General features: G+C 42.8%; 1 protein-coding gene across 1 annotated transcript in view; it reads right to left on the bottom strand.

Annotated features, from left to right (window-relative positions):
* LOC106898243 (nebulin-like) overlaps nucleotides 1–27,444 on the bottom strand; it is a gene marked incomplete at both ends in the record, with an annotated part of 48,416 nt that extends 20,972 nt beyond the window's left edge. Inside the window, 36 exon segments of the mRNA XM_014959380.1 lie at nucleotides 276–587; nucleotides 1,367–1,474; nucleotides 1,568–1,655; nucleotides 1,690–1,763; nucleotides 2,448–2,759; nucleotides 5,196–5,303; nucleotides 5,402–5,506; nucleotides 5,649–5,852; nucleotides 6,505–6,816; nucleotides 7,678–7,785; nucleotides 7,879–7,983; nucleotides 8,338–8,541; nucleotides 9,217–9,528; nucleotides 10,223–10,330; nucleotides 10,424–10,528; nucleotides 10,905–11,108; nucleotides 11,766–12,077; nucleotides 12,681–12,788; nucleotides 12,882–12,986; nucleotides 13,347–13,550; nucleotides 14,246–14,557; nucleotides 15,002–15,109; nucleotides 15,910–16,014; nucleotides 16,482–16,685; nucleotides 16,883–17,194; nucleotides 18,009–18,116; nucleotides 18,998–19,102; nucleotides 19,678–19,884; nucleotides 20,010–20,321; nucleotides 21,793–21,900; nucleotides 22,698–22,802; nucleotides 24,416–24,622; nucleotides 25,350–25,661; nucleotides 26,040–26,147; nucleotides 26,306–26,410; nucleotides 27,238–27,444. Of these exon segments, the coding sequence (XP_014814866.1) occupies nucleotides 276–587; nucleotides 1,367–1,474; nucleotides 1,568–1,655; nucleotides 1,690–1,763; nucleotides 2,448–2,759; nucleotides 5,196–5,303; nucleotides 5,402–5,506; nucleotides 5,649–5,852; nucleotides 6,505–6,816; nucleotides 7,678–7,785; nucleotides 7,879–7,983; nucleotides 8,338–8,541; nucleotides 9,217–9,528; nucleotides 10,223–10,330; nucleotides 10,424–10,528; nucleotides 10,905–11,108; nucleotides 11,766–12,077; nucleotides 12,681–12,788; nucleotides 12,882–12,986; nucleotides 13,347–13,550; nucleotides 14,246–14,557; nucleotides 15,002–15,109; nucleotides 15,910–16,014; nucleotides 16,482–16,685; nucleotides 16,883–17,194; nucleotides 18,009–18,116; nucleotides 18,998–19,102; nucleotides 19,678–19,884; nucleotides 20,010–20,321; nucleotides 21,793–21,900; nucleotides 22,698–22,802; nucleotides 24,416–24,622; nucleotides 25,350–25,661; nucleotides 26,040–26,147; nucleotides 26,306–26,410; nucleotides 27,238–27,444 (6,423 nt within the window).
* Between the last annotated feature and the right edge of the window lie 391 nt (nucleotides 27,445–27,835).

Below are 27,835 nucleotides of genomic sequence, written 5' to 3' on the forward strand. Positions count from 1 at the left end.
CTTATTAAGACTGTCTACTATGCGGGCATGTATGCAGCTAGTTCTACTATTTGGCTAACTGATGAGCTATATATAGAATTTGATAATACTCAACCTTCCATATACACAAACTCATTCATTCCTAAAGATCTTATGACCTTGCTTGGAACAGGTAAAGAAAAACACAATGTGAAAAAACACTATATGGGAGAGAGAGTTCAAGCAGCGTTTGTAGTTTATATGCCAAGGAAATTGCACACACTTTGGAACTCAAACACTTATCAGCAAGTACTCACATCACTCTGTAGATCATAGGCCTTCCTAGCATGGATAACATCGTTCTGGTCTGGCAGGCAAGTCCATTCATGTAGATAGTTGCGGTAATCGATGTCGCTCACCAACTCCTGACATTTCTTGGCCAACACAATGCCCAGCATGTCCACTGGGCTACTGAAGTGGGTCTTGGTCTTCTCAAAGGCTTTCTTGTACTCTCCGTCACTCTGGATCTTGGCTCCGTGCATCGACCACAACATCTTGGGGTCATCCTCTATGTTACGGGCCCCGATGTGGTGGCCAAGCTGCTTGCGATAGCCTTCCTTATACTTGTACTACAGATTAAAAAAACATTCAGTGAGTTTTAGTTGAGTTTTCTTTAGATCCCTACCAACCTCTGTGGCACAACCTCCAGAAGACTTAGTATCTAAAACCACAGAGACTTTAGATTGAGAAACAATTCTGCAGATGAACTGCAGCGTAAGACTATAAAAGGATTCATACAATAATATTTGCCTGATATGACTTCACATTTCCAAGGACACTCCCTGGACTACATATTAAAGAGCTACTACTCAGTAACAGAGAGTGAAAAAAGTCTCTAATTTATGGCAGCAACACAAAAGGCCCAAAGTTCAGTAAATATCCCCTACATAAAGAATCAGTTAGTCACCTCTCAGCATGATAGACAAAAATTTCCTATTCAGTCTGCTGAGAAGATAAAAAATGGAAGACCATAGAGAAAGCGCTAGAAGTTTAAATAGGGACACCAAATGCATATATGGAAAAAAATTTGAATTTTTATATTAATACATATTAATAGTAAAAAAATATTACTTTTACATTGTGTATATTTGTACAAAAAAAATCTTGGTTTGTATTTTCCTTCCTGAAGTCCAGCACAGCTGTGAAGCTGCAACATCAGGGGCGTGCAGACTGGTAGTATGGAGGGGTGACCCTCCAGAATGAACACATTTACAGATGAGCTGAACAGCTATGACAGGTAAGAGCTTGGTTGCCTCCATTGGGCTGAGGTTCCAAACACTGGGTTTCAGCAGCAAGCACCTGGAAAGCATCCAACACACTCTGCCACCAAGGGCTCCTGTGCACTTACATCACTTGCAATATCTCTGGAAGCTTTAGCAGACTTGATTGGAATGGCATCTGCCCGCATGTCGTAGCCTTTCTTCTTATCTTCCTCCATGGCAAGCTTGTACAGTTTCTGAAAGAAAAACAACAAGCATTCCAATCAAACTACACTTCTTCCTGGACCATAGCAGCATCCAGGGCCAGGGACCCCAGCTCAAACACCTACCTCACTGAAGTTCACTCTGTTCTGCTGGGCCAGCAAAATACCAGGGGTGTCTGGCATAATGTGGATGCTGGTTTTATCCTTCTCCCATGCTGCTACGTATGAGCGCTGAAATGGGAGAATACAAGTCATCGTCCAGAGAACCACTGGGGGACCAGCCAATGCCCCTCAGCCACAGCAGGTCAGACTTGTACACATTCTGAAAGGACAGGCAAGGACACAAAGCACCTCAGCCACCTCCTTCCTCCATGGCACCTCTTCTCCTACTCTGCCTACAAAAACACATCTCCCTGGGCCAACCCACCAGCCACCATGAAGGGACTCCCAGGAAGCTCTGTCCCCTGGATGTCAACTCCCCATGGCTACAACAGCACAAGCAAGTGCCAAGATACCCACAAAAACTTCCCTCCACCATCTTCTTCATGTCTCCAGGGAACATCTTTCTGATTTGGCAATCACCAGTTGGCAGTGGCACAGAAGAGACTCATATCTGATCATTGAATGCTTTTCACCCCATTCCCAACTGCACACGTGCCTTGCCTTTGCCCACTGTCATTCCTCCAAAAGGAAATACTTGACTCTGTTGCTCTTCCCCATCACAGAGAACTCCAGCCACCTGCAGTGACCTTCCTTCCCCCCAAAATGCTCAAGGACTCTTCTGGGACCATAAAATATGACTCGACACAAACTTCACCCTGCTCAGTCATGAAAATCATCTCTCAGCAAGACAGTATGGCCACAATCTGGTCAGAATGAGCCAGACTTACGTTCCGTCTCCCAGAATCAGCCCAGACTTATGCCCCCCACCTGCACCTTCTCCAGCAACAGAACACAACACAAGACAAACATATGGTTTGCACACAGCCAGCAAAGAACAACTCACATCACTCTGAAGGTCGTACACTTTCCTGGCTTGTACAACATCGTTCTGGTCCGGCAGACAGGTCCACCGATGCAGAGGGTGCTTGTAATCCACATCGCTCACCAACTCCTGACATTTCTTGGCCAACACGATGCCCAGCATGTCCACTGGGCTACTGAAGTGGGTCTTGGACTTCTCAAAGGCTTTCTTGTACTCTCGGTCACTCTGGATCTTGGCTACGTGCATCGACCACATCATCTTGGGGTCATCCTCTATGTTACGGGCCCCGATGTGGTGGCCAAGCTGCTTGCGATAGCCTTCTTTGTATTTGTACTGCAGGGGAGAGAAGATCAGTAAGTTCCAGCCCAGCTCTTCTCCCTTCTCACACTAATCTCCAGCAGCGCCTGTGAGCAAGTGTTTCGTTAATGGAGCCTGGCAAGATCATCACATGAAGAGGTGTCTAAGCTCAGCATATCCCTACTGTGTCCTACACTTCCATCTCTCCATGTCTACCCTTGGCCACAGGAGGCAGTTGGAGGGCCATCCTAACTTCAGCTGTAAAAGCAGCACAGCATACTGCAAGCCATCCAGGAGACCACTGGAATGCATTGAGGAGATCTTCCTATTAGATGTGAATGAGAGCCTGACCAGACAAGAGGCACTGATGGACCTGTTGCTCACTAATGAGGATTAATTTATCGAAGAGGTCAAGACTGGAGCTGGGCTGCAGCCATCATGCTCTAGTAGAATTGTCAATTGTGAGGGCTACAGGACAGTTAAAAATTAGAGCCAGTACTCTAACCCTCAGAAAGCCAAACTTTCAGCTGGTTATGGTGCTAGTGAGTGGTATCCCTTGGGAAACTGTCCTCAGAGATAAAGGAGCGAATGAGAGCTGGGAGATGTTTAAAGACATTTTGCTCAGGGCGCAAGAGCTCTCAATCCCAACATGCAGGAGGTCAGGCAAGGCAGGCAGGAGGCCAGCTTGGCTAAGTCAAGACCTACGAGCCAAACCAAAACCAAAAGGCAATGGCTGTGGAGGCAGGGTTGTACATTCTGGGGAGATTACAGGGATATGGTCTGGGAGTGCAGTGAGGAGATCAGCAAAACAAAGGCACAGTTGGAGCTGAACTTGGCTTGGGACATAAAAAATAACAAGAAGGGTTTCATTAGGTACACAGGACAAGAAAGGAAGATGAAAGAAACTGTACCCCTAGAGCTCCCCTAGTTTTGCCGTGATGAGCAAAATGGGAGACCTGGCTACAAGTGGCATGGAGAAGGCTGAGATACTCCAGATACTTTTTTGCCTCGGTCTTCACTGGCAAGTGCTCTAGACACGCTGCCCAGTTCACTGAATCCAAAAGCAGGGGCTGGGACAATGAAGTACTGCCCACTGGAGGAGAAGATCTGGTTCAAGACTGTCTAATGGACAAGTCCATGGGACCTGATGAGATGCATCTGCAGTTCCTGAGGGAACTGGCAGATGTAGTTGCTGAACCACTATCCATCGTACTTGAAAAGTTGCGTCAGACTGGTGAAGTTCCTGGTGATGGGATAAGGCAAAAAATAGCCCGTTTTTAAAAAGGGAAAAAAAGAAGACCCAGAAAACTACAGCCCAGTCAGCCTCATCTCTGTGCCTGGCAAGATCATGGAGTAGATCCTCCTGGAAACTCTGCTAAGGCACAAGGAAAACAGAGAGTTGACTGGTGACAGCCAATGTGGCTTCAGTAAGGGCAAATCATGCCTGAAAAATTTGGTGGCCTTCTATGACAAGGTTACAGCTTTGGTGGATAAAGAAAGAGCAACTGACATCATCTACCCAGACTTGTGCAAAGCATTTGATGCTGTGGCACACAACATCCTTGTCTCTCAAATAGAGAGACGTGGATTTGACAGATGGACCGCTCGGTGGATAAGGAATTGGCTGGATGGTCGCACTCAAAGAGTTGGAGTCACCGGCTCAAACTCCAGGTAGAGACCAGTGATGAGTGGTGTCCCTCAGGGGTTTGTATTGGGACCAGTATTATTTAACATATTTGCTGGGGACAGGGACAGTAGGATTGAGTGCAAGCCTGCAGAAGGCTGAGTGGTGTGGTTGATACTCAAGAGGGAAGGGATTCCATCCACGGGGACCCTGACAGGCTAGCAAGGTGGGTCCATGCAAACCTCATAAACTCCAACAAGGTCAAGTGTAAGGTCCTGAACCTGGGTGAGACAATCACAAACATGGACACAGGCTGGGTGATGAGTGGACTGAGGATAGCTCTGCAGAGGACATGGGGGTGTTGGGGGATGAAAAATTGAATGTGAGCCAGCAATGGGCACTTGCAGCCCAGAAAGCCAATTGTATCCAGGACCGCATCAAAAGAAGTGTGGCCAGCAGGGCAAGGGAGGTGACTCCAATCAGGGATTGGAGACATAGGATGAGGGGGTATGGATTCCAACTGAAAGAGGGGAGATTGAGATGAGAACTCAGGGAGAAATTCTTTGCTGTGAAGGTGGTGAGACCCTGGGTCAGGTTGCCCAGAGAAGCTGTGGCTGCGCCATCGCTGGAGGGGTTCAAGGCCAGGTTGGACTGGGATTTGAGCAACCTCGTTTGGTGGAAGTTGCCCATGGCCATGGCAGAGGGCTAGGAACCGGATGATTTATAAGATCCCTTCTGGACTAAACCATTCTATGATTCTATGATACTACGACTTTTTCCAAGGCTTGCTTCTGCAAGGTCAAATAAGACTGAAGAGAGCATGCTACCAAGGGTGCCTGTGTACGTACATCACTTGCAATATCTCTGGAAGCTTTAGCAGACTTGATTGGAATGGCATCTGCCCGCATGTCGTAGCCTTTCTTCTTATCTTCCTCCATGGCAAGCTTGTACATTTTCTGAAAGAAAAACAACAAACATTCCAATCAAACTACACTTCTTCCTGGACCATAGCAGCATCCAGGGACAGTTGCTTAACCCCAGTTCAAACACCTACCTCACTGAAGTTCACTCTGTTCTGCTGGGCCAGCAAAATACCAGGGGTGTCTGGCATAATGTGGATGCTGGTTTTATCCTTCTCCCATGCTTCTGTGTATGAGCGCTGAAAAAATTAGTACAATGTGAAATGAGACAATGCAAGAACAGCCAACAAACTCCATGAGCAAAGTAGCTCAAGGAACATCAATGTCTTGGGAAAGGAAGGCAGCTGTTTCCTTCAGGTGGCAAACGCAAGGACATCTCACCTGGTTCATAATCTCAGAGTTGTGCTTTGCCAAAAGCATCGGCATGGAGTCAGGGAGGCTCGTGAACTTGATGGTGTCCGGGTGCTGCCGATACTTCTTGTCACTCAGGATGAGGCCTGCCCTCTTATTCTTCTCATCATCCAGAGAACCACTGGGGGACCAGCCAATGCCCCTCAGCCACAGCAGGTCAGACTTGTACACGTTCTGAAAGGACAGGCAAGAACATAAAGCACCTCAGCCACCTCCTTCCTCCATGGCACCTCTTCTCCTACTCTGCCTACAAAAACACATCTCCCTGGGCCAACCCCCCAGCCACCAGGAAGGGACTCCCAGGAAGCTCCGCCCCCTGGATGTTGGCTCCCCATGGCTACAACAGCACAAGCAGGTGCCAAGCAATTCCCAAATTGCTTTCCCTCCAGAACCTTCCTTATGTTCCCAGGGAACATCATCCCCATTGGCAATCTCCAGCTGGCAGTGGCACAAGAGGAGCCTTATACCTCCCCACCCCATTCCCAACTGCACACGTGTCTTGCCTTTGCCCACTGTCATTCCTCCAAAAGGAAATACTTGACTCTGTTGCTCTTCCCCATCACACAAAACTCCAGCCACCTGCAGCGACCTTCCTTCCCCACAAAATGCTCAAGGACTCTTCTGGGACCATAACGTATGACCCCACACAAACTTCAACCCTGCTCAGTCATGAAATCATCTCTCAGCAAGACAGTATGGCCACATCACAGTCTCCATCTCCCAGAATCAGCCCAGACTTATGCTCCCCACCTGCACCTTCTCCAACAACAGAACACAACACAAGACAGATGTCTGGCTTTCACACAGCCAGCAAAGAACAACTCACATCACTCTGAAGGTCGTACACTTTCCTGGCTTGTACAACATCGTTCTGGTCCGGCAGACAGGTCCACCGATGCAGAGGGTGCTTGTAATCCACATCGCTCACCAACTCCTGACATTTCTTGGCCAACACGATGCCCAGCATGTCCACTGGGCTACTGAAGTGGGTCTTGGACTTCTCAAAGGCTTTCTTGTACTCTCGGTCACTCTGGATCTTGGCTACGTGCATCGACCACATCATCTTGGGGTCATCCTCTATGTTACGGGCCCCGATGTGGTGGCCAAGCTGCTTGCGATAGCCTTCTTTGTATTTGTACTGCAGGGGAGAGAAGATCAGTAAGTTCCAGCCCAGCTCTTCTCCCTTCTCACACTAATCTCCAGCAGCGCCTGTGAGCAAGCGCTTTGCAATGGAGCCTGGCAAGATCACCACGTGAAGAGGTGTCTAAGCTCAGCATATCCCTACTGTGTCCTGCACGTCCATCTCTCCATGTCTACTCTTGGCCACAGGAGGCAGTTGGAGGATCACACAGCAGCTCCATCCAACCTTGAGAACTAGACTCCCAGACTGTAAGTACAGGAGGCATCATAAACCACCTCAAAAGGACACGCTGTCGTACGAGGAGATGCTATCACAAGCTCAGTAGGGACACTGCTTTGGAGCACCCAGCCACCAGGAAGGGACTCCCAGGAAGCTCCGCCCCCTGGATGTTGGCTCCCCATGGCTACAACAGCACAAGCAGGTGCCAAGCAATTCCCAAGGACCGCATCAAAAGAAGTGTGGCCAGCAGGGCAAGGGAGGTGACTCCAATCAGGGATTGGAGACATAGGATGAGGGGGTATGGATTCCAACTGAAAGAGGGGAGATTGAGATGAGAACTCAGGGAGAAATTCTTTGCTGTGAAGGTGGTGAGACCCTGGGTCAGGTTGCCCAGAGAAGCTGTGGCTGCGCCATCGCTGGAGGGGTTCAAGGCCAGGTTGGACTGGGATTTGAGCAACCTCGTTTGGTGGAAGTTGCCCATGGCCATGGCAGAGGGCTAGGAACCGGATGATTTATAAGATCCCTTCTGGACTAAACCATTCTATGATTCTATGATACTACGACTTTTTCCAAGGCTTGCTTCTGCAAGGTCAAATAAGACTGAAGAGAGCATGCTACCAAGGGTGCCTGTGTACGTACATCACTTGCAATATCTCTGGAAGCTTTAGCAGACTTGATTGGAATGGCATCTGCCCGCATGTCGTAGCCTTTCTTCTTATCTTCCTCCATGGCAAGCTTGTACAGTTTCTGAAAGAAAAACAACAAGCATTCCAATCAAACTACACTTCTTCCTGGACCATAGCAGCATCCAGGGCCAGGGACCCCAGCTCAAACACCTACCTCACTGAAGTTCACTCTGTTCTGCTGGGCCAGCAAAATACCAGGGGTGTCTGGCATAATGTGGATGCTGGTTTTATCCTTCTCCCATGCTGCTACGTATGAGCGCTGAAATGGGAGAATACAACATGAAATAAGATCAAACAAGCTCAAGGAAATAAAATCCAACAGCAAATCAACTGAAGGAATTGAAGCTATTGGCCTTGACTTTGCAGTGACTCAGGAATAGCTTCTTTTGTTCCAAAACCTTGTAACACTTCACCCTTTGTTTTCCACACTGCACTGAGTCACACCTCCAACCACACAAAGTAGAATTTGATTGAAAACAAGGACCATAAATCACTACTGCAAGAGGATGCAGTTCCTGACTCCCAAAACTCAGGCCCTGGAAGGAGAGAGCCCAACATCCAGGGAAATGAAGGCGCTTATTACCTTCAGGTGGCAAATGCAAGGACAACTCACCTGGTTCATAATCTCAGAGTTGTGCTTTGCCAAAAGCATAGGCATGGAGTCAGGGAGGCTCGTGAATTTGATGGTGTCCGGGTGCTGCCGATACTTCTTGTCACTCAGGATCAGGCTCGCCCTCTTATTCTTCTCATCATCCAGAGATCCACTGGGGGACCAGCCAATGCCCCTCAGCCACAGCAGGTCAGACTTGTACACGTTCTGAAAGGACAGGCAAGGACACAAAGCACCTCAGCAACCTCTTTCCTCCATGCAACCTCTCCTCTACCTAGAGAATTTCTTCCTACAAAAACAGATCCCCCTGGGACAACCCACCAGACACCATGAAGGGACGCCCAGGAAGCTCAGCCCCCTGGATGTTGGCTCCCCATGGCTACAACAGCACAAGCAGGTGCCAAGATATCCACAAATTGCTTTCCCTCCACCACCTTCCTTATGTCCCCAGGAAACATCTTCCCCATTTGGCAACCTCCAGCTGGCAGTGGCACAACAGGAGCCTTATACCTCCCCACCTAAGGCTCTTCACCCCATTCCCAACTGCACACGTGCCTTGCCTTTGCCCACTGTCATTCCTCCAAAAGGAAATACTTGACTCTGTTGCTCTTCCCCATCACACAGAACTCCAGCCACCTGCAGTGACCTTCCTTCCCCTCAAAATGCTCAAGGACTCTTCTGTGACCATAAGATATGACCCCACACAAACTTCACCCTGCTCAGTCATGAAATCATCTCTCAGCAAGACAGTATGGCCACATCACAGTCTCAGTCTCCCAGAATCAGCCCAGATTTACACGCCCCACCTGCACCTTCTCCAACAACAGAACACAACACAAGACAGATGTCTGGCTTTCACACAGCCAGCAAAGAACAACTCACATCACTCTGAAGGTCATACACTTTCCTGGCTTGTACAACATCGTTCTGGTCCGGCAGACAGGTCCACCGATGCAGAGGGTGCTTGTAATCCACATCGCTCACCAACTCCTGACATTTCTTGGCCAACACGATGCCCAGCATGTCCACTGGGCTACTGAAGTGGGTCTTGGACTTCTCAAAGGCTTTCTTGTACTCTCGGTCACTCTGGATCTTGGCTACATGCATCGACCACATCATCTTGGGGTCATCCTCTATGTTACGGGCCCCGATGTGGTGGCCAAGCTGCTTGCGATAGCCTTCTTTGTATTTGTACTGCAGGGGAGAGAAGATCAGTAAGTTCCAGCCCAGCTCTTCTCCCTTCTCACACTAATCTCCAGCAGCGCCTGTGAGCAAGCGCTTTGCAATGGAGCCTGGCAAGATCACCACGTGAAGAGGTGTCTAAGCTCAGCATATCCCTACTGTGTCCTGCACGTCCATCTCTCCATGTCTACTCTTGGCCACAGGAGGCAGTTGGAGGATCACACAGCAGCTCCATCCAACCTTGAGAACTAGACTCCCAGACTGTAAGTACAGGAGGCATCATCTAGGCCACAGGAGACAGTTGGAGGATCACACAGCAGCTCCATCCAACCTTGAGAACTAGACTCCCAGACTGTAAGTACAGGAGGCATCATACACCACCTCAAAAGGACATGCTGTCGTATGAGGAAATGCTGTAACAAGCTCAGTAGGGACACTGCTTTGGAGCATCTCCATCACTCAGATCCCACAGCTACTCTCTACATACCATCTACACCTACACTTGCAACAACCTACACCCAGAACATGCAGGGAAAGCTACAGACAGACCCTCCAGAAGGAACATGTATGTGGATGTGCTGAACAGCTATGACAGGTAAGAGCTTGGTTGCCTCCATTGGGCTGAGGTTCCAAACACTGGGTTTCAGCAGCAAGCACCTGGAAAGCATCCAACACACTCTGCCACCAAGGGCTCCTGTGCACTTACATCACTTGCAATATCTCTGGAAGCTTTAGCAGACTTGATTGGAATGGCATCTGCCCGCATGTCGTAGCCTTTCTTCTTATCTTCCTCCATGGCAAGCTTGTACAGTTTCTGAAAGAAAAACAACAAGCATTCCAATCAAACTACACTTCTTCCTGGACCATAGCAGCATCCAGGGCCAGGGACCCCAGCTCAAACACCTACCTCACTGAAGTTCACTCTGTTCTGCTGGGCCAGCAAAATACCAGGGGTGTCTGGCATAATGTGGATGCTGGTTTTATCCTTCTCCCATGCTGCTACGTATGAGCGCTGAAATGGGAGAATACAAGGGGAGATAAGCTCAAACAAGCACAAGGCATCAAAATCCAAGAGCAAAGTAGCTCAAGAAAGTATCTGAGCTCAAGCATTAAGCTCAAGGGAAGCGGCCCCTACTTTGCACTGACTCATGAATGCCTTTTCTTGTCCCAGACCCTCTAACCCTTCACCCTTTGTTTTCCACACTGCACTGAGTCACACCTCCAACCACACAAAGTAGAATTTGATTGAAAACAAGGACCATAAATCACTACTGCAAGAGGATGCAGTTCCTGACTCCCAAAACTCAGGCCCTGGAAGGAGAGAGCCCAACATCCAGGGAAATGAAGGCGCTTATTACCTTCAGGTGGCAAATGCAAGGACAACTCACCTGGTTCATAATCTCAGAGTTGTGCTTTGCCAAAAGCATAGGCATGGAGTCAGGGAGGCTCGTGAATTTGATGGTGTCCGGGTGCTGCCGATACTTCTTGTCACTCAGGATCAGGCTCGCCCTCTTATTCTTCTCATCATCCAGAGATCCACTGGGGGACCAGCCAATGCCCCTCAGCCACAGCAGGTCAGACTTGTACACGTTCTGAAAGGACAGGCAAGGACACAAAGCACCTCAGCCACCTCCTTCCTCCATGCAACCTCTCCTTTTACCTAGAGAAGCCCTTTCTGCAAAAACACACCCCCCTGGGACAACCCCCCAGCCACCATGAAGGGAATCCCAGTAAAGCTCAGCCCCCTGGATGTTGGCTCCCCATGGCTACAACAGCACAAGCAGGTGCCAAGATATCCACAAATTGCTTTCCCTCCACCACCTGCCTTATGTCCCCAGGGAACATCTTCTCATTTGGCAACCTCCAGCTGGCAGTGGCACAACAGGAGCCTTATACCTCCCCACCTAAGGCTTTTCATACCCTTAACAACTGCACAAATTATTTGCTTTGCCCACTCTTGGTCCTCCAAAAGAAAATATATTATTACTCCATTGCTCTTCCCCATCACACAGAACTCCAGCCACCTGCAGTGACCTTCCTTCCCCCCAAAATGTTCAAGGCAACACAGGACTCTTCTGTGACCATAAAATATGACCCCACACAAACTTCCCCCCTGCTCATTCATGTCACCAACTTTGAGCAAGACAGTATGGCCACAACAGAGTCCCCCTACCTCCACCTTCTCCAACAACAGAACACAACACAAGACAGATGTCTGGCTTTCACACAGCCAGCAAAGAACTACTCACATCACTCTGAAGGTCATACACTTTCCTGGCTTGTACAACATCGTTCTGGTCCGGCAGACAGGTCCACCGATGCAGAGGGTGCTTGTAATCCACATCGCTCACCAACTCCTGACATTTCTTGGCCAACACGATGCCCAGCATGTCCACTGGGCTACTGAAGTGGGTCTTGGACTTCTCAAAGGCTTTCTTGTACTCTCGGTCACTCTGGATCTTGGCTACGTGCATCGACCACATCATCTTGGGGTCATCCTCTATGTTACGGGCCCCGATGTGGTGGCCAAGCTGCTTGCGATAGCCTTCTTTGTATTTGTACTGCAGGGGAGAGAAGATCAGTAAGTTCCAGCCCAGCTCTTCTCCCTTCTCACACTAATCTCCAGCAGCGCCTGTGAGCAAGCGCTTTGCAATGGAGCCTGGCAAGATCACCACGTGAAGAGGTGTCTAAGCTCAGCATATCCCTACTGTGTCCTGCACGTCCATCTCTCCATGTCTACTCTTGGCCACAGGAGGCAGTTGGAGGATCACACAGCAGCTCCATCCAACCTTGAGAACTAGACTCCCAGACTGTAAGTACAGGAGGCATCATACACCACCTCAAAAGGACATGCTGTCGTATGAGGAAATGCTGTAACAAGCTCAGTAGGGACACTGCTTTGGAGCATCTCCATCACTCAGATCCCACAGCTACTCTCTACGTACCATCTACAGCTACACTTGCAACAACCTACACCCAGAACATGCAGGGAAAGCTACAGAGAGACGCTCCAGAAGGAACATGTATGTGGATGTGCTGAACAGCTATGACAGGTAAGAGCTTGGTTGCCTCCATTGGGCTGAGGTTCCAAACACTGGGTTTCAGCAGCAAGCACCTGGAAAGCATCCAACACACTCTGCCACCAAGGGCTCCTGTGCACTTACATCACTTGCAATATCTCTGGAAGCTTTAGCAGACTTGATTGGAATGGCATCTGCCCGCATGTCGTAGCCTTTCTTCTTATCTTCCTCCATGGCAAGCTTGTACAGTTTCTGAAAGAAAAACAACAAGCATTCCAATCAAACTACACTTCTTCCTGGACCATAGCAGCATCCAGGGCCAGGGACCCCAGCTCAAACACCTACCTCACTGAAGTTCACTCTGTTCTGCTGGGCCAGCAAAATACCAGGGGTGTCTGGCATAATGTGGATGCTGGTTTTATCCTTCTCCCATGCTGCTACGTATGAGCGCTGAAATGGGAGAATACAAGGGGAGATAAGCTCAAACAAGCACAAGGCATCAAAATCCAAGAGCAAAGTAGCTCAAGAAAGTATCTGAGCTCAAGCATTAAGCTCAAGGGAAGCGGCCCCTACTTTGCACTGACTCATGAATGCCTTTTCTTGTCCCAGACCCTCTAACCCTTCACCCTTTGTTTTCCACACTGCACTGAGTCACACCTCCAACCACACAAAGTAGAATTTGATTGAAAACAAGGACCATAAATCACTACTGCAAGAGGATGCAGTTCCTGACTCCCAAAAATCAGGCCCTGGAAGGGCCAGCATCCTGGGAAGTGAAGGTGCTTATTACTTTCAGGTGCTTCATCTCACCTGGTTCATAATCTCAGAGTTGTGCTTTGCCAGAACCATAGGCATGGAGTCAGGGAGGCTCGTGAATTTGATGGTGTCTGGGTGCTGCCGATACTTCTTGTCACTCAGGATCAGGCTCGCCCTCTTATTCTTCTCATCATCCAGAGATCCACTGGGGGACCAGCCAATGCCCCTCAGCCACAGCAGGTCAGACTTGTACACGTTCTGAAAGGACAGGCAAGGACACAAAGCACCTCAGCCACCTCCTTCCTCCATGCAACCTCTCCTTTTACCTAGAGAAGCCCTTTCTGCAAAAACACATCCCCCTGGGACAACCCCCCAGCCACCATGAAGGGAATCCCAGTAAAGCTCAGCCCCCTGGATGTTGGCTCCCCATGGCTACAACAGCACAAGCAGGTGCCAAGATATCCACAAATTGCTTTCCCTCCACCACCTGCCTTATGTCCCCAGGGAACATCTTCTCATTTGGCAACCTCCAGCTGGCAGTGGCACAACAGGAGCCTTATACCTCCCCACCTAAGGCTTTTCATACCCTTAACAACTGCACAAATTATTTGCTTTGCCCACTCTTGGTCCTCCAAAAGAAAATATATGACTCTATTGCTCTTCCCCGTCACACAGAACTCCAGCCTATTACTCCATTGCTCTTCCCCATCACACAGAACTCCAGCCACCTGCAGTGACCTTCCTTCCCCCCAAAATGTTCAAGGCAACACAGGACTCTTCTGTGACCATAAAATATAACCCCACACAAACTTCACCCCTGCTCATTCATGTTACCAACTTTGAGCAAGACAGTATGGCCACAACAGAGTCCCCCTACCTGTACCTTATCCAACAACAGAACACAACACAAGACTCACGTCTGGCTTTCACACAGCCAGCAAAGAGCTACTCACATCACTCTGAAGGTCATACACTTTCCTGGCTTGTACAACATCGTTCTGGTCCGGCAGACAGGTCCACCGATGCAGAGGGTGCTTGTAATCCACATCGCTCACCAACTCCTGACATTTCTTGGCCAACACGATGCCCAGCATGTCCACTGGGCTACTGAAGTGGGTCTTGGACTTCTCAAAGGCTTTCTTGTACTCTCGGTCACTCTGGATCTTGGCTACGTGCATCGACCACATCATCTTGGGGTCATCCTCTATGTTACGGGCCCCGATGTGGTGGCCAAGCTGCTTTCTGTATGCAGTTTTGTATTGGTACTAATTGAATGCAGAAATAACAATTATCATCTCGTTTCAAGCTGCAGTTTTCTCTGTTATTAACATAGTGGTTGAAATTTTCATATTTAATATATTTCAAAGTATTTTTATATTTTCCCCACATTTTTATTGTTTTTATTGCATGTCCAGAAGACATTATCTCATTTTTTCATGGTTATATACTATCCGATAAATTATTTTATTTAATCTAATTAACTTTACAGCATTAAGAATTAGAGAACCGATTTTTTTCATGGTTATATACTATTCAATAAATTATTTTATTTAATCTATTTAACTTTACAGCATTAAGAATTAGAGAACCTCTGGGGAGGACAACCTGTTAAAATTGTAGACCTCTCCCCCTTTTATTTAAATGAATCTTTGTTCCAAAGTGTATCCCCACTCTATGCCCCACTATTGTTTTCACTGTGTAAGACTTACTTCACTAGCTATGTCTCTGGACGCCTTTGCTGACTTGAGGGGTATGGCATCAGGAGGAAGATCGTAGCCTTTCTTCTTCAGTTCTTCATATCCTAACTTGTAATGTTTCTGTTGGAGGAGGATTCAAAGTCATTATTGGAAATAAAACTCTCTGCAGAGTTCTTCAATGCTACAAATTTCCTACCCTGATTGTTGAAAATAAAGCATGAGATTCCAAACAGAATTTCACTCATCAAATTAAATTCCACAGTTTTCTTTTAACAATGTATAGTTTGTAACTGATGATGTAAAATATTTTAAAATTACTATCTATGTTTTCTGATTAAGTCATTTGAGATCAAATTTTTCATTTACTTAACTCACTACTCTGAATGTTTCACAGTCTTCCACAGAGATGAATAATACAACCCCGTGATTCTCTACACTTAATTTCAATTGCAATTATTTTTGCCTTCTTGAGTTTCTGTGACAGAGCTGCTAACTTTTATCTTTGCGTGAGTTTATATTTGTCCCATTACAATCAGGAATTTGATGTAAACTACATAATGCTATGTAATTCTAAAGAGGGAAGTCAATATAACCAGACATTTTAAAAAGAATGACAGGCTTACTAATAAGTACTGAACATGTACCTATCATGTTAATATAATAAGAAGGGATGAAACAGAAAACTGCCAACTTTTGTTCAATATTTTCTTGATTTTTTTTATATTATAGCAACTCTGCTTCTGCTTTATATTTTAGTAATTCCACTCAGGTTTCTTGGTGCATAACAGTTTTCACAGGAAAAGATCACAGGTGTGCTTACAGCTGTTAGAATTGCAGAATTACTCTACTGTATTTTACACTAAAGCCACAATGGGTAATTTCAAATTACATTAAAAAAAAAATTGTGCAGACAAACTTACATCACTCATGTTAATCAAGTTTGATTTAGCCAGCAAAATTTCAGGAGTATCAGGCATGATGTGAACCTGAGTCTTGTCCTTGTCCCAAGCTTCTCTATACAGTATCTGAAAAGAGACACAAACAAAAGACCTTGTCTGATACAAGGCTCTCATGTGCAGCAGTAAATTCAGCTCACTCTTTCCCTACAATAACAAAGCAAAGATGCACTACGAAAGCATAAGTGACACAAAATACTAAAAGCAAATAATATGATGACTTCTTAGTTAAATACCTCTTTTTTTCCTTCTTTACATCCATGAAATGCCAAGGAAACAGCAGGATGACAAGAGATTTACATACTACATAGTAAATGTGTTATTTGCAGTTATTACAGAATGAGTTATACAACACTAAAGACCTTAATCTTCTAAATGAGGCACAGTACTTGACAACTGAGCAGTAAGGGACTGATTGTAAACAGCTGATATTGGCATATTTTAAGCACATGTTCTGATATGGAGATCTTTTTAACAAACGTATACTAATGTATTCATTTACTGAATCACATGTTCTGTCTCTAGAGGCAACTTACATTACTCCTGTTTTTGGCATTAGATTTTGCTAAAACAATATCCATGGCATCTGGGATACTTGTGAACTTAATGGTGTCTGGGTGCTGCCGGTACTTCTTTTCACTCAATATTTCAGAAGCTTTCTTGTTCTTTTCAGATTCCAAAGATCCCAAAGGACTCCATCCAATGCCTTTGAGCCATTGTAGATCTGCCTTATATAGATTCTGTTAAGGAAAAAAAAAACAAAACCACACTGGATTAATTCCCTGTTAATTTATTAAATGATATTAAAAGAACAAGTGGTATTTTAGCTTCAGTCTGATCTATACCGACATCAAAGGAAAGTTATTAAAGATACTTTTCAATGAGTGGTAAGTATCTTACAAAAAGAATAAAATAATTAAATCCAGGGGAAGCTTACATCACTCTGTAGCTCGTAGACCCTTTTTGCCTGGGTGACATCATTCTGGTCCGGCAGACAAGTCCAGCGATGTAGTATCCGTTTGTAGTCTATATCACTGACCAGTTCCTGACATTTCTTAGCCAGAAGGAAGCCTAACATATCCACAGGCATGTTAAACTTCGTCTTCCACTTTTCAAAGTCTTTCTTGTACTCCCTCTCGCTCTGCATCTTGGCCACTTGCATGGACCACAACATCTTAGGGTCATCCTGTAAACTGCGGAATCCAATGTGATGTCCCTGTTGCTTGCGGTAACCTTCTTTGTACTTGTACTAAAATTATAATAAAGATTGCATTATTGAAATTACAGTAAGAAACAGACAATGGTAAAATATATAAAATATATATATTTCATATATATATATAAAATAACAACATATTCTCTCAGTTCAGTGCTTCTCATTACCAATGAAATTACCATCTTTTTATGGCATCTTGTGTAAAGTTTTAGTAGCCCCTTGACTAATGGGCATCAGTTGGTGTCAGTGAATGCTCTCCCTGGGAATGAACAAAATCCCTGGAGAGGAAGAGCCCGTGGCTATAAATGGTCTCCTGTGCCATCTGATTCATACAGTCATACTGTTCAGACCTCCTAAAGCCTGACACACTGAAATATTTTGAGGAATAAAATAATCAGCATAGAAAAATGTAGATGCTTAAGCATTGGAAACATTTCCTAACGATTAATAAAATCTCTTCTATAAATGCAGGAACTGTCTGCATACCAGGTTACAACAGCAATACATATGTCACCACATGAAATTCGGACCTGTAAAAGGGATTCCTCCCTATAGGCACTGGGATCAGCTAATTGGACATCCACAAGAGGAGACAGCTCCTAACTTTGCAGGAGTAGCAACTTCACGGATAGACCAAAATCTTTGGAATTATCAAGATGCCAGGGCAACTATTCTTAAATTGTTTTCTTTGTTGACAGCAACGGACCAGGAAAGAGCTTTGTCAGCAATTTTGCTTTCTACTCCAAGCCCCACCTTAGCAGACGGGTGTATCTAGATCCAACACGACACTGTAAATTATAACAACTGGATAAATTGCAGTTCCTATTGAATTAGAAATGTTTCTTACGTCACTTGCGATGTCCCTGGAAGCTTTGGCAGATTTCACTGAAATGGCTTCAGGTGTGAGGTCATAGCCTTTCTTTATCATTTCCTCCCAGCCAAGCTTGTAGAGTTTCTAAAATTGAAAACAATATTAATTAAAAAGTCTTAGTAATATGTATGTCACCTTCTATTTGGATATGCTAATGATCCATAATACCAAATTCTGGACACCTCACAGGCTTCAGTTCCAAGAGAACTAGAATGGGAACTGAGAAATGGAAAACTGATAAGCAGGGAACGTGATCTTCCAAGCCTTAAGCCAGTGATTAAGTAGTTTTCCTTTACTACAGCAGCTTCCTGCTATGGTTTATCTTGGGGATTTGAAACACATCAGGGGAATTTGAAATATATGCATCTGCGATAACCGAAAACTTTTCAATTGGCTTAACAAAATTTTAATTAATGAGGCTGTAATGTAGCTATTTTATTCACTTCAGCTTTTAAGTACCAGCAGTTGCAAGTAAAAGATATGGCTCTAAGCAGTCATGCAAAACAAAACCCAAGTATTTTATACTGACACAATTGTCACTTCCTCCTATTTGAAAGCTGACAGAAAAGTGAGAATCACTGCATGTATTTCTTTTCCCATATGTTAAGCTAAAAATATACTCAACGAACTTGTAATTTTATAGTAAGGAATTTTTCACACGATTGATTTCTATTCTAAGCACAGGGTATGGACTATGAACATTCACATTTCAAAAATAGGACTTATATTTTCCATATGTTATAATGTAATTTAGTCTGCTACTTTGCTAACCTGAAGATGGCACTTATTGCTACTCTGAAAACATTACTGACATAAAAATTCTTGCCTCTGTCCTATATCCCCCATTCAATTTCTTCTAATTTATACAAATTACTTACTGTATGTAATTAAATGGGTGGCACCATTACTTTTGAAGGAAGTAGATAGTCATTTAAAATGTAATAGGAAGTATTAAAAAACCCTACCTGACTGTAGTTTGTCTTGTTCTGTTTCGCCTGTAGAATATCTGGTGTATCTGGCATCACATGAACCTGAATTTTGTCCTTCTCCCAAGCTTCAGTATAAGCATGCTATTGAAAAAAGGAACATTACTTGTGTTAATATAAATGACAAATGATGGGTCTTCCAAGTTTTTCCATCTGCACACTTTGGATACGGATGGGGAAAAACACAAAGGTGCTGATTTAGATATATTTTGCTAAGCAATGACCTAATCCGGAATCAGCTGAATTGGGACCCAGTCTTGCTTCTAATGAAGTCCAAATATCAAGGTTTTCAGGGCCAATAATTTCTACACAGGAATGAGAAGAATAGAGGGTGGAGAGGTAACAATAAGAAAAATGAGAAAGGATTTATTTAACCAATGCTATTTATCAGTAACTGAGTATTTCATTATGAAAAAAAAATGAAAAAGAGGAACCTGTGAATGACAGTTTTTGCAGGGAAGCACCGCTACATAAAGGTGGTGACTGTTTAGTGAAATGGATTCTATGTGAATGTTTCCCTAATTTTGCCCATAAATATTAAAAAGAGGAACCTGTGAATGACAGTTTTCGCAGGGAAGCACTGCTACATAAAGGTGGTGACTGTTTACTGAAATGGATTCTCTGTGAATGTTTCCCTAATTTTGCCCATAAATACTCACTTTGTTCATTATATTTGCATTCTGCTTTGCGAGGACCATGTCCATGGAGTCATTCTGTTTGGTGAAGGGGAACAGGCTGGGATGCTGGCGGTATTTCCGATCGCTTGCTATTTCTGTGGCTTTCTTCGATTTCACCACATCCAGAGAGCCATCGGGACTCCACCCGATACCCTTGAACCACTCATTGTAATCCTGCTTGTACTCATTCTGCCAAACCACAACACAAAACGAAAGTTTACAATTTACTAATGACTTATATAATAAGTCATTGTATTGTTTCCAAAACACAGATATAATGAGAAAACAGAGACAGAAAGAAAAGAGGAACTTACGTTGCTTTGTATCTGATTCATGTTTCGGTACAGTTCAAAACTCATTGCATCTGGCAGAAGCATGTACTGGTGAATCAGTCGTTTGTAGTTAGTGTTGGTTACACGATCTTGTGCCTCCTTGGCTGCCACGACGCTGAGGGTATCAGAAGGCATTTGGTAATGTGTCTTGCCCATCTCGTAAGCTTTCTTGTACTCACGGTCAGACTGCATCTTCGCCACTTGCATATAATGGACAAGTTTGGGATCATCCTGAAGGCTGCGGAAGCCTACGAGTTTTCCCTTGTCTTGTTCATAACCTAATTTGTATTTATACTGTAAAGGGAACACAGACAGAGACTTCAGTTCTACCTCATTTGTTTAATAAGCATTATCTGTTTTGTAAGTATATACAATAAGAAAAGAAAACATCACAAAGCACATAGAGGTGATAGCTTTGTCTATCAACTCCTAGGGTGCACTCTAAAGCAAAACAGATGTCTAGCATTCCTTCTAAAAGTGGTACATTTAAAACATTTTCTTAATAAATGATATTTCCTTACAATAGTTTATTCTGCTCCTGCATAAGGTTCAATGTAACCCGGGGTTCCATTTATATATCATACCATTTATAAATGACACAATGAAAATACAAAGCATACTGACAGAAAGCAAAAGGCAAAGGAACACCTAAAATATAGTTTGCTGAAGATGGTTCTTTGGAAAAAGTGCTTTTTAAATTCTTTTCACAGAATTTAGATATATTTAGATATATTATATATATTAGATATACCCATACTAACTCTAAGATGAGTTATCACAAATACTGGAACCAGGATACATAAACCCACAAAGTTACTATCCTGCTTCTGATATTTGGCTTAGGGAACTATTTTTGTGGTAGCCTGGACCATACTTAGAATATATGAGTTCATAACTAAAGACGAACCATAAAATCAAAATCATCACTTCCATCAGATTCACTTGTTCAAAGGATTAAGAAATTCAAGACACTTCCCAAGATCTTTGGTTTAATAAAACCAATTGGTTTTAATAAAACCTCCCAAGGGGCTCCCAGACCCCTTCCTCAATCTCTAATCAAGCCTGGACAATGAACTACACAGACCAAACATCAATTCCTTTTTCCTTCACTGCTTACAGCTTGGAGAGAACTCAGAACAGAAATATCTTCCCCTCAGAGCAGTGACAGAGCAAATTGACTTTGCAGTGGCTGCAACATCCTTTATGTTGTAAAAAAATAGAAGGCTGACTAAATAAGCTGTCCTTAGACCCTAACTTCCCCCCTCTCTCAGGCTGGATTTGCCCCTCACACTGAGCCCTCAGCAGTGATAGACAGAGGATTCCAGGATAGTCCTGATTCCAGAAGCTTCTATTCTCTGCGCCAAGAAATTTAATGGGATTTTCACCAAAGGCATAAAAAGATAACTGTACCACCACAGTAAAAATAATTTAAGTCTATATCTGTTCTTTTCAAGTACTTCTAAGAAAGATCTTTGAACATTCTGTTTAAATTACAAAGATACAACATACTTTTATGAAGTATCCAAGCACCATCACACTGAGGAATGAACATTTTTTTTTTCCTAAGAGTCCCTCATATATCTCTTTACCTTCCTGATAAAGAACCCTGCTAGAAAATGTATTAGAATATATATCAAATGTCAGAATTATTTACAAGCAAGACAATAAAGAAACTTCATACAATCGGCATATAAAATTGAATTCTGTCAAGAAAGGGATGTTTTACAATATCTGAAATGCATAGTTTTTTCTTTCAAGAACTTACATCGCTAGCAATATCCCTGGAAGCTTTGGCAGCTTTAATAGGGATAGCATCAGCTCTGAGATCATACCCTTTCTTCCTAGATTCTTCAAATGAAAGTCTGTACATTTTCTGTGAGAAGAAAGAAAAGAAGCATCCTTTAAAAAAGGAAAATACACCACACTTAAATAAAACTACTCATCTTATATGATAACTTGAAACACAGACTATTCATGTTTAACACTCCTTGAACAGTTGTTTAAGGCACTCAGGCACACAGTGAAGAATATTCTTCAAAATTAACTCTAATTCTAGTATTCATATATCAATGTAGCTGGACTGCACTATAATCACTAACTAGTTTATGACAAGAGAGCAATAAATTGCATTTTTTCCCACCTGCACAAATATAGGTGGAAAGTTACCTTTATAAGGATGTCAGCTTTTTAAAAAAATAAGATAAATATGTCTATTTCTGTGCACGTTAAAGATGTGCATAATTACAAACCATACTTTATTTAGCATATGCAAATTGTACAATTGGCTACTGAAAAGGTGTCTGTAAAATCATCCGTTACCAAAAGTATAGCTTCAATTTGTATGAAAGAATTTTAAATCCTTTATGAAACTTTGTGCATGGAGAAATACAGCAGTGGATAGTACTCAAATTCTACCATTTTGCTAGTAACTATAATATTTTAATGGCTACACGAACACTTCATAATCTGACTATAAATAGTATGGCTTTTTCTTGGCAACTTGTGGTATTTAGTTTTGGGGAAGAAAGCTGGGAAAAGGAAAATTAATAGCTTTTTATGAAATTCCTCCAGGTTAGCAAAGTGAGAATTAGGAGACTTTCATATGCTGTCATCTCACTTATTTCTAATAAAAAAAAAAAAAAAAGTCTTATTCTTACAAAGAGTACTCACATCACTTAGATTAAATGCATTAACTTTTGCTAAAGCAATCTGTGGAATATCTGGTGTGATGTGGACTTTCTTTTTGTCTTCTTCCCATGCTTCTTTGTACTTGTGCTGGAAGAGATGTCAACATAACAAAAAGAAATTGAATAAAACCATTTAAAAGAATATTTCCCATTTGGAATATAAGCTTTCATTACAATGATGCAACCACTAACATGATGGGAGCATTTGACTTTTTATGTTGGCTCTTAAAAGCAGTGTGAAGCAGGAATATCTCTTATGAAGTTGATTGTGTGAGGCTGAAATAAAAGTGGAAGGAATATTTTTATTGCTCATCTCTTGCCCAGCAGTGTATTCAAGCACATTCAACAGCACAAAATAATAGGTTTCAAAATGTACTGGGTCTGGCTGGAGTGGAGTTAACCCTCTTCATAGCAGCTCAAACAATGCTGATTTAGATTTGGGACTAAAACACACTACTGCTTGAGCTGTTGCTGAACAGTGTCTGCATGGTATCAAGGCCACCTCTGTTTCTCTCTGTCCCCATAGCGAATAGACTGGAGGGTTGGGAAGGGACATAACCAGGTGGATAAACTCAGGTAACCAAATATATATGCCATAAACTGTCATGTTCAGCAAATAAAAAGGGTGAAAAGAGGGCTTAGGAGGTCACACATCTTTTGCTCGGGAGCTGTCTGGGCATCAGGCTACCTGTGGGAGGTAGTGAGTGAGTGCTTTCACATCACTTAGGGTTTTTTTTCCTGTTTCCTTTCTCTCTTCTTCTACTTCACTTTTGCTTATTAAACATGTTTTATCCTGGCCCACAAGTTTTCTTGTTTCTCTCCATTTCCTCTTCCCCCACCTCAACCAGGGGGAAAGGGAGGAAGGGAGCAAGTGGCCGTGTGGTGCTTAACTGCCTGCGGGGGGTAACCCACAACTAAAAGCCAAGTCAGAAGGTATAAGGAAAAAATTGTTAGAGGTGGAAGTTCATCTCCTAGAAAATAAGTATCAGTTGAGAGACCAACAGAGCTTTTTCTTAGAGGAAATAGAGCTGAGGAAAGTGCACATAAGATTCTGATGGTCCCTGTAACTACGATGCAGATGAAGTCTAGACATTTCTAAAGAACACCAATGGATTATAGCAGTTCAGAAGGAGAGTCAGAAAACAAATATCTCATTATCATAGAATAATTCAGGTTGGAAAAGACCCTTAAGATCATCGAGTCCAACCGTCAACCCTACTCTACAAAGTTCTCCCCTACACCATATCACCCAACATCTCATATAAACGACTATTAAAAAGCATTATAAAAACATTCATATCATGTAGCAATTTCATATTAATGTAACAGGAATCAGATGAAACAGATGATACATTTAGAAGTTTAAATCCTATTTCTGAAAGAGATCACTCCCATATTTCTAGCCGCAGAGATTTAAACTGTTAGAAGTCTACACAGTCATGTTGGATGAACTGTATGAATAAAATCTGACCCCCAGGACTGTCTTTATACATATTTCTTAGAAATACTAGGGTCACGCTTTGTTTTCAGCTACAGCAAAGGTGTATTAAGAAGAAATACAATGACATCCTGGCATAGTCATTAGCTGCCAAAATCAACAGTTTCCAAAGCTATGCATACAACAGAACTGGTGTCTACATCAGGTATAGTTTGCTTCTTACTTCTGCAAACTTAAATGAATTTGGATGAACACTTTCTTACCTCATCCATGATTTTAGCATTATTTAAAGCTAAGACCATGTTCATGGAATCCATGGGAACAGAATACTTCAGCTTGTCTGGATGCTGGCGATACTTCTTCTCACTAATAATTTCCATTGCTTTTTTGTTCTTCTCAGCTTCCAGGGAGCCCAGTGGAATCCACCCAACACCCTTCATACTTTCATCATATTCTGCTCTGTACTGATTCTGAAAGGAGAAAGAAAAGAAAATAATCAGATGTATGAAAAAGTCCAGAAATCATGACACTTCTTTCTGTGTTTAATGAAAAGTAGATTTTGAATGCACTTATTCCAAAAAAAGGAAAACAGTATCAAGATACATTCAAGGTTTATTTAGAAATATATATTTTTACTGTGGTGTCTATTTTATTACTCTGTCTTTTACGCAGCATTCAGGTCCTCCTTATGATGTATACAGATTGCTCACATGAGATTACATGCTAAGGCCCTCTTGAACTGCTCTACTGAGAACAAAAGGCCCTCTTCTCTAAAGGTTAAACGTTCCAGAAAATCTGAGAATTAGCTACTTTGTTGGTTTCCCCTTCTTCCAAAAAGATATCTTTTTGGAAGTAGAAGATAAAACCATTAATGAAAAGTGAAGCTTTTCCTGTCTTGGCTGCACACAAGTATTGCTCTTGAAGGGCCTGATGGGGTGTGTAAACAGGAAATAACCATTTTACTTTATACATAAAATTACTTATTTCTCAGCCCAAATTCTTTAGCAATTTAATATTTCAGAGTCTTCGAAAAAAACAATAGCTATCATTGCTGCAAGTCTCATTTCATTTACTACATTGTAGTATATAGCTGAACTAATTTCACTAAGAAAACAGTACTATTTATCTTACAATATGCTTTCATAAACTAAGTATTGTTGTATTCACAATGCAAAGACGGGAGAATCTCTCACTTACATCACTTTGTATCTGCATCATGTTTTTGGCTAATTCAAGACTCATAGCATCAGGCAAAACATTGTAGGTATGGATCAGGCTCTTGTAGTTTGTATTTGTAACCACTTCCTGGGCTTTCTTGGCTGCCACAACACTGAACATGTCAACTGGAGTGTGGAAATTGGTCTTTGCCTTCTCATAATCTTTTTTATATTCACGATCAGACTGCATTTTAGCCACCTGCATGAAGTGCACCAGCTTGGGGTCGTCTTCAAGGCTGCGGAACCCAATATGCTTTCCTTTATCTTTTTCGTAGGCTAGTTTGTATTTATACTGACAGCAGGAAAGAGAAAGAACAGCAAAAAAATAAATAAAAAAAATGCAGCGTTAAGTTTAATTTTATCTCTGAAAACAGAAAATACTCGTTCTTTTTTTAATCACAAGATCTCAGGTTTAGTCATTTAAACATACTCAGTCTTACAAAACAGCCTATCAAACACAGGCAAATGAAGCTCAGCAGTTTGCTGAACAAAGAGCAAAAAAGCACAATTCAGTGTAATTCCACTGGAAAGGTTTATCCCATCAAGCATCTAACTGAAACCTAGACAAGTCAGGATGCTTGAAAAAACACATTAGCACATAACAGGACACTTTAAAACATTCTGCTTGACTTTGTAGCTACTCTGCAAACTATCACACAATTAAACTTACATCACTTGCAATGTCTCTGGAGGCTTTGGCTGCTTTTATTGGCATTGCATCTGGCTTCAGGTCATAGCCCTTCTTCTTGTCTTCCTCCCAGCCAGCTTTGTACAGTTTCTAATTCAAAATGTAAAAGAGAACAGGAATTATGAAGGCAGAACGACTGAAGCACCCTACACCTGAATTTAAATATTTTCAAAAAAGACACAAAAATGACACCAATTTTTGTTCTACGCAACAGACACGGAATGTCAGCTGTGAGTGTGGTGACTCACATTACTCATGGTGATCTGGTTCACTCTAGACTGCAGAATTTCTGGAGTGTCTGGCATAACATGAATGCTGGTCTTCTCCTTGTTCCATTTATCAGTGTAGAGCCTCTGCAATTAAAAAGTTATATTTACCATTGAAAAGGTATTCACAATATAAGACCTTGCTTTTATTTGCAATAAATGGTATTTTACAGTACAGTGAAGTTGCACAAGCTCTACCAATAATCTTCATAAATATAACTGCCAAGTGGCAATATCATATCCCTCCTCTTTAGTACTTTGAGAAATTTTTAAAGTATGTTTTGAGAGCTAATAAATATTGAAACTGAAAATCTTCAGTCTGCATTCTTCCCTCCCTTAAATCAAAGCACAAACACTTTTTTTTCCACCCGCTTTCCATGGCAAACATGGAATATGGATCAGTGGTGTCCCAGATAACTAGGGATAAATTTAAATAGCTCCACTTTTCAAGGAAACTTGTACAAAACGGACAGAATTACAGGTTTTTTTCATCTCACTGATCATGAATACTACTTCCTGCAGAAAAACAGCAAAGGTTACCAAAGCACTATAAATCTGAGGAAGACCTCTTTAATAACACACACAAAAGAGAAATCTTTAATCTTTATAAACTGAAAATGAAACTCCCTTGATTATGAACACAGCCTGAGGCTTCCATCCTCTCTTAGTGTCCAGTCTTAACCAAGAAAACCACTGCACCCATTTGAAATTCTGATAACTCCCTTGATTATGAACACATCCTGAGGCTTCCATCCTCTCTTAGTGTCTGGACTTAGTGTCCAGTCTTATCCAAGCAAACCACTGCACCCATTTGAAATTCTGATAACTTCGATTGGAATGCAGCCATCCCATGATTTTGCCAGACAAAGACCCAATCTCTGGCTCAGTAATGATCATCTGAACAGATTTCTTACCTTATTCATGGTCTTGGCATTTTGCTTAGCAAGAACTTGTTCCATTGCATCCATGGTAATAGAAAACTTCAGCTTGTCTGGGTGTTGCCGATATTTCTTCTCACTGAGAATCTCTGTAGCTTTTTTGGCCTTTTCTACATCCAGTGACTGAATTGGGATCCAGCCGACTCCTCTCAGCCAGTTATTAAAGTCTGCTTTGTACACATTCTTTTAAAAAATAAACAAGGAAAAAACACAGTGAGACGAGGAAAATTAGAATGCCTATTTATATAAAAACAGGCAAAACTTCTCAAAACTTTTCCTGATCATTCATTTTGGAAGGAATATTTATACAAGCATCTTATAATGACTATTGCTTTCCAGAGTCTTCGCATTACATCAACTACGATTGATATGTTAGGGATAAAGGAATTCTTTTCACTAACCAATGTGAATAACTCACACTACAAACCAAATGCACAGACCTTAGAACAAATTTTGAGTGGTAAATATGAAAACCTGACAAAAGCATAATAATTTTTTTAAATGACATTCTTATTTTTTAGTAGACTCAGTTCACAGCAGAATTAATTCAGAGAAAAACAACTTCTGCTCAGTC

This window comes from Calidris pugnax, unplaced genomic scaffold, assembly GCF_001431845.1.
Source record: "Calidris pugnax isolate Ruff unplaced genomic scaffold, ASM143184v1 scaffold466, whole genome shotgun sequence".
In the NCBI taxonomy this organism is placed as follows: domain Eukaryota; kingdom Metazoa; phylum Chordata; class Aves; order Charadriiformes; family Scolopacidae; genus Calidris; species Calidris pugnax.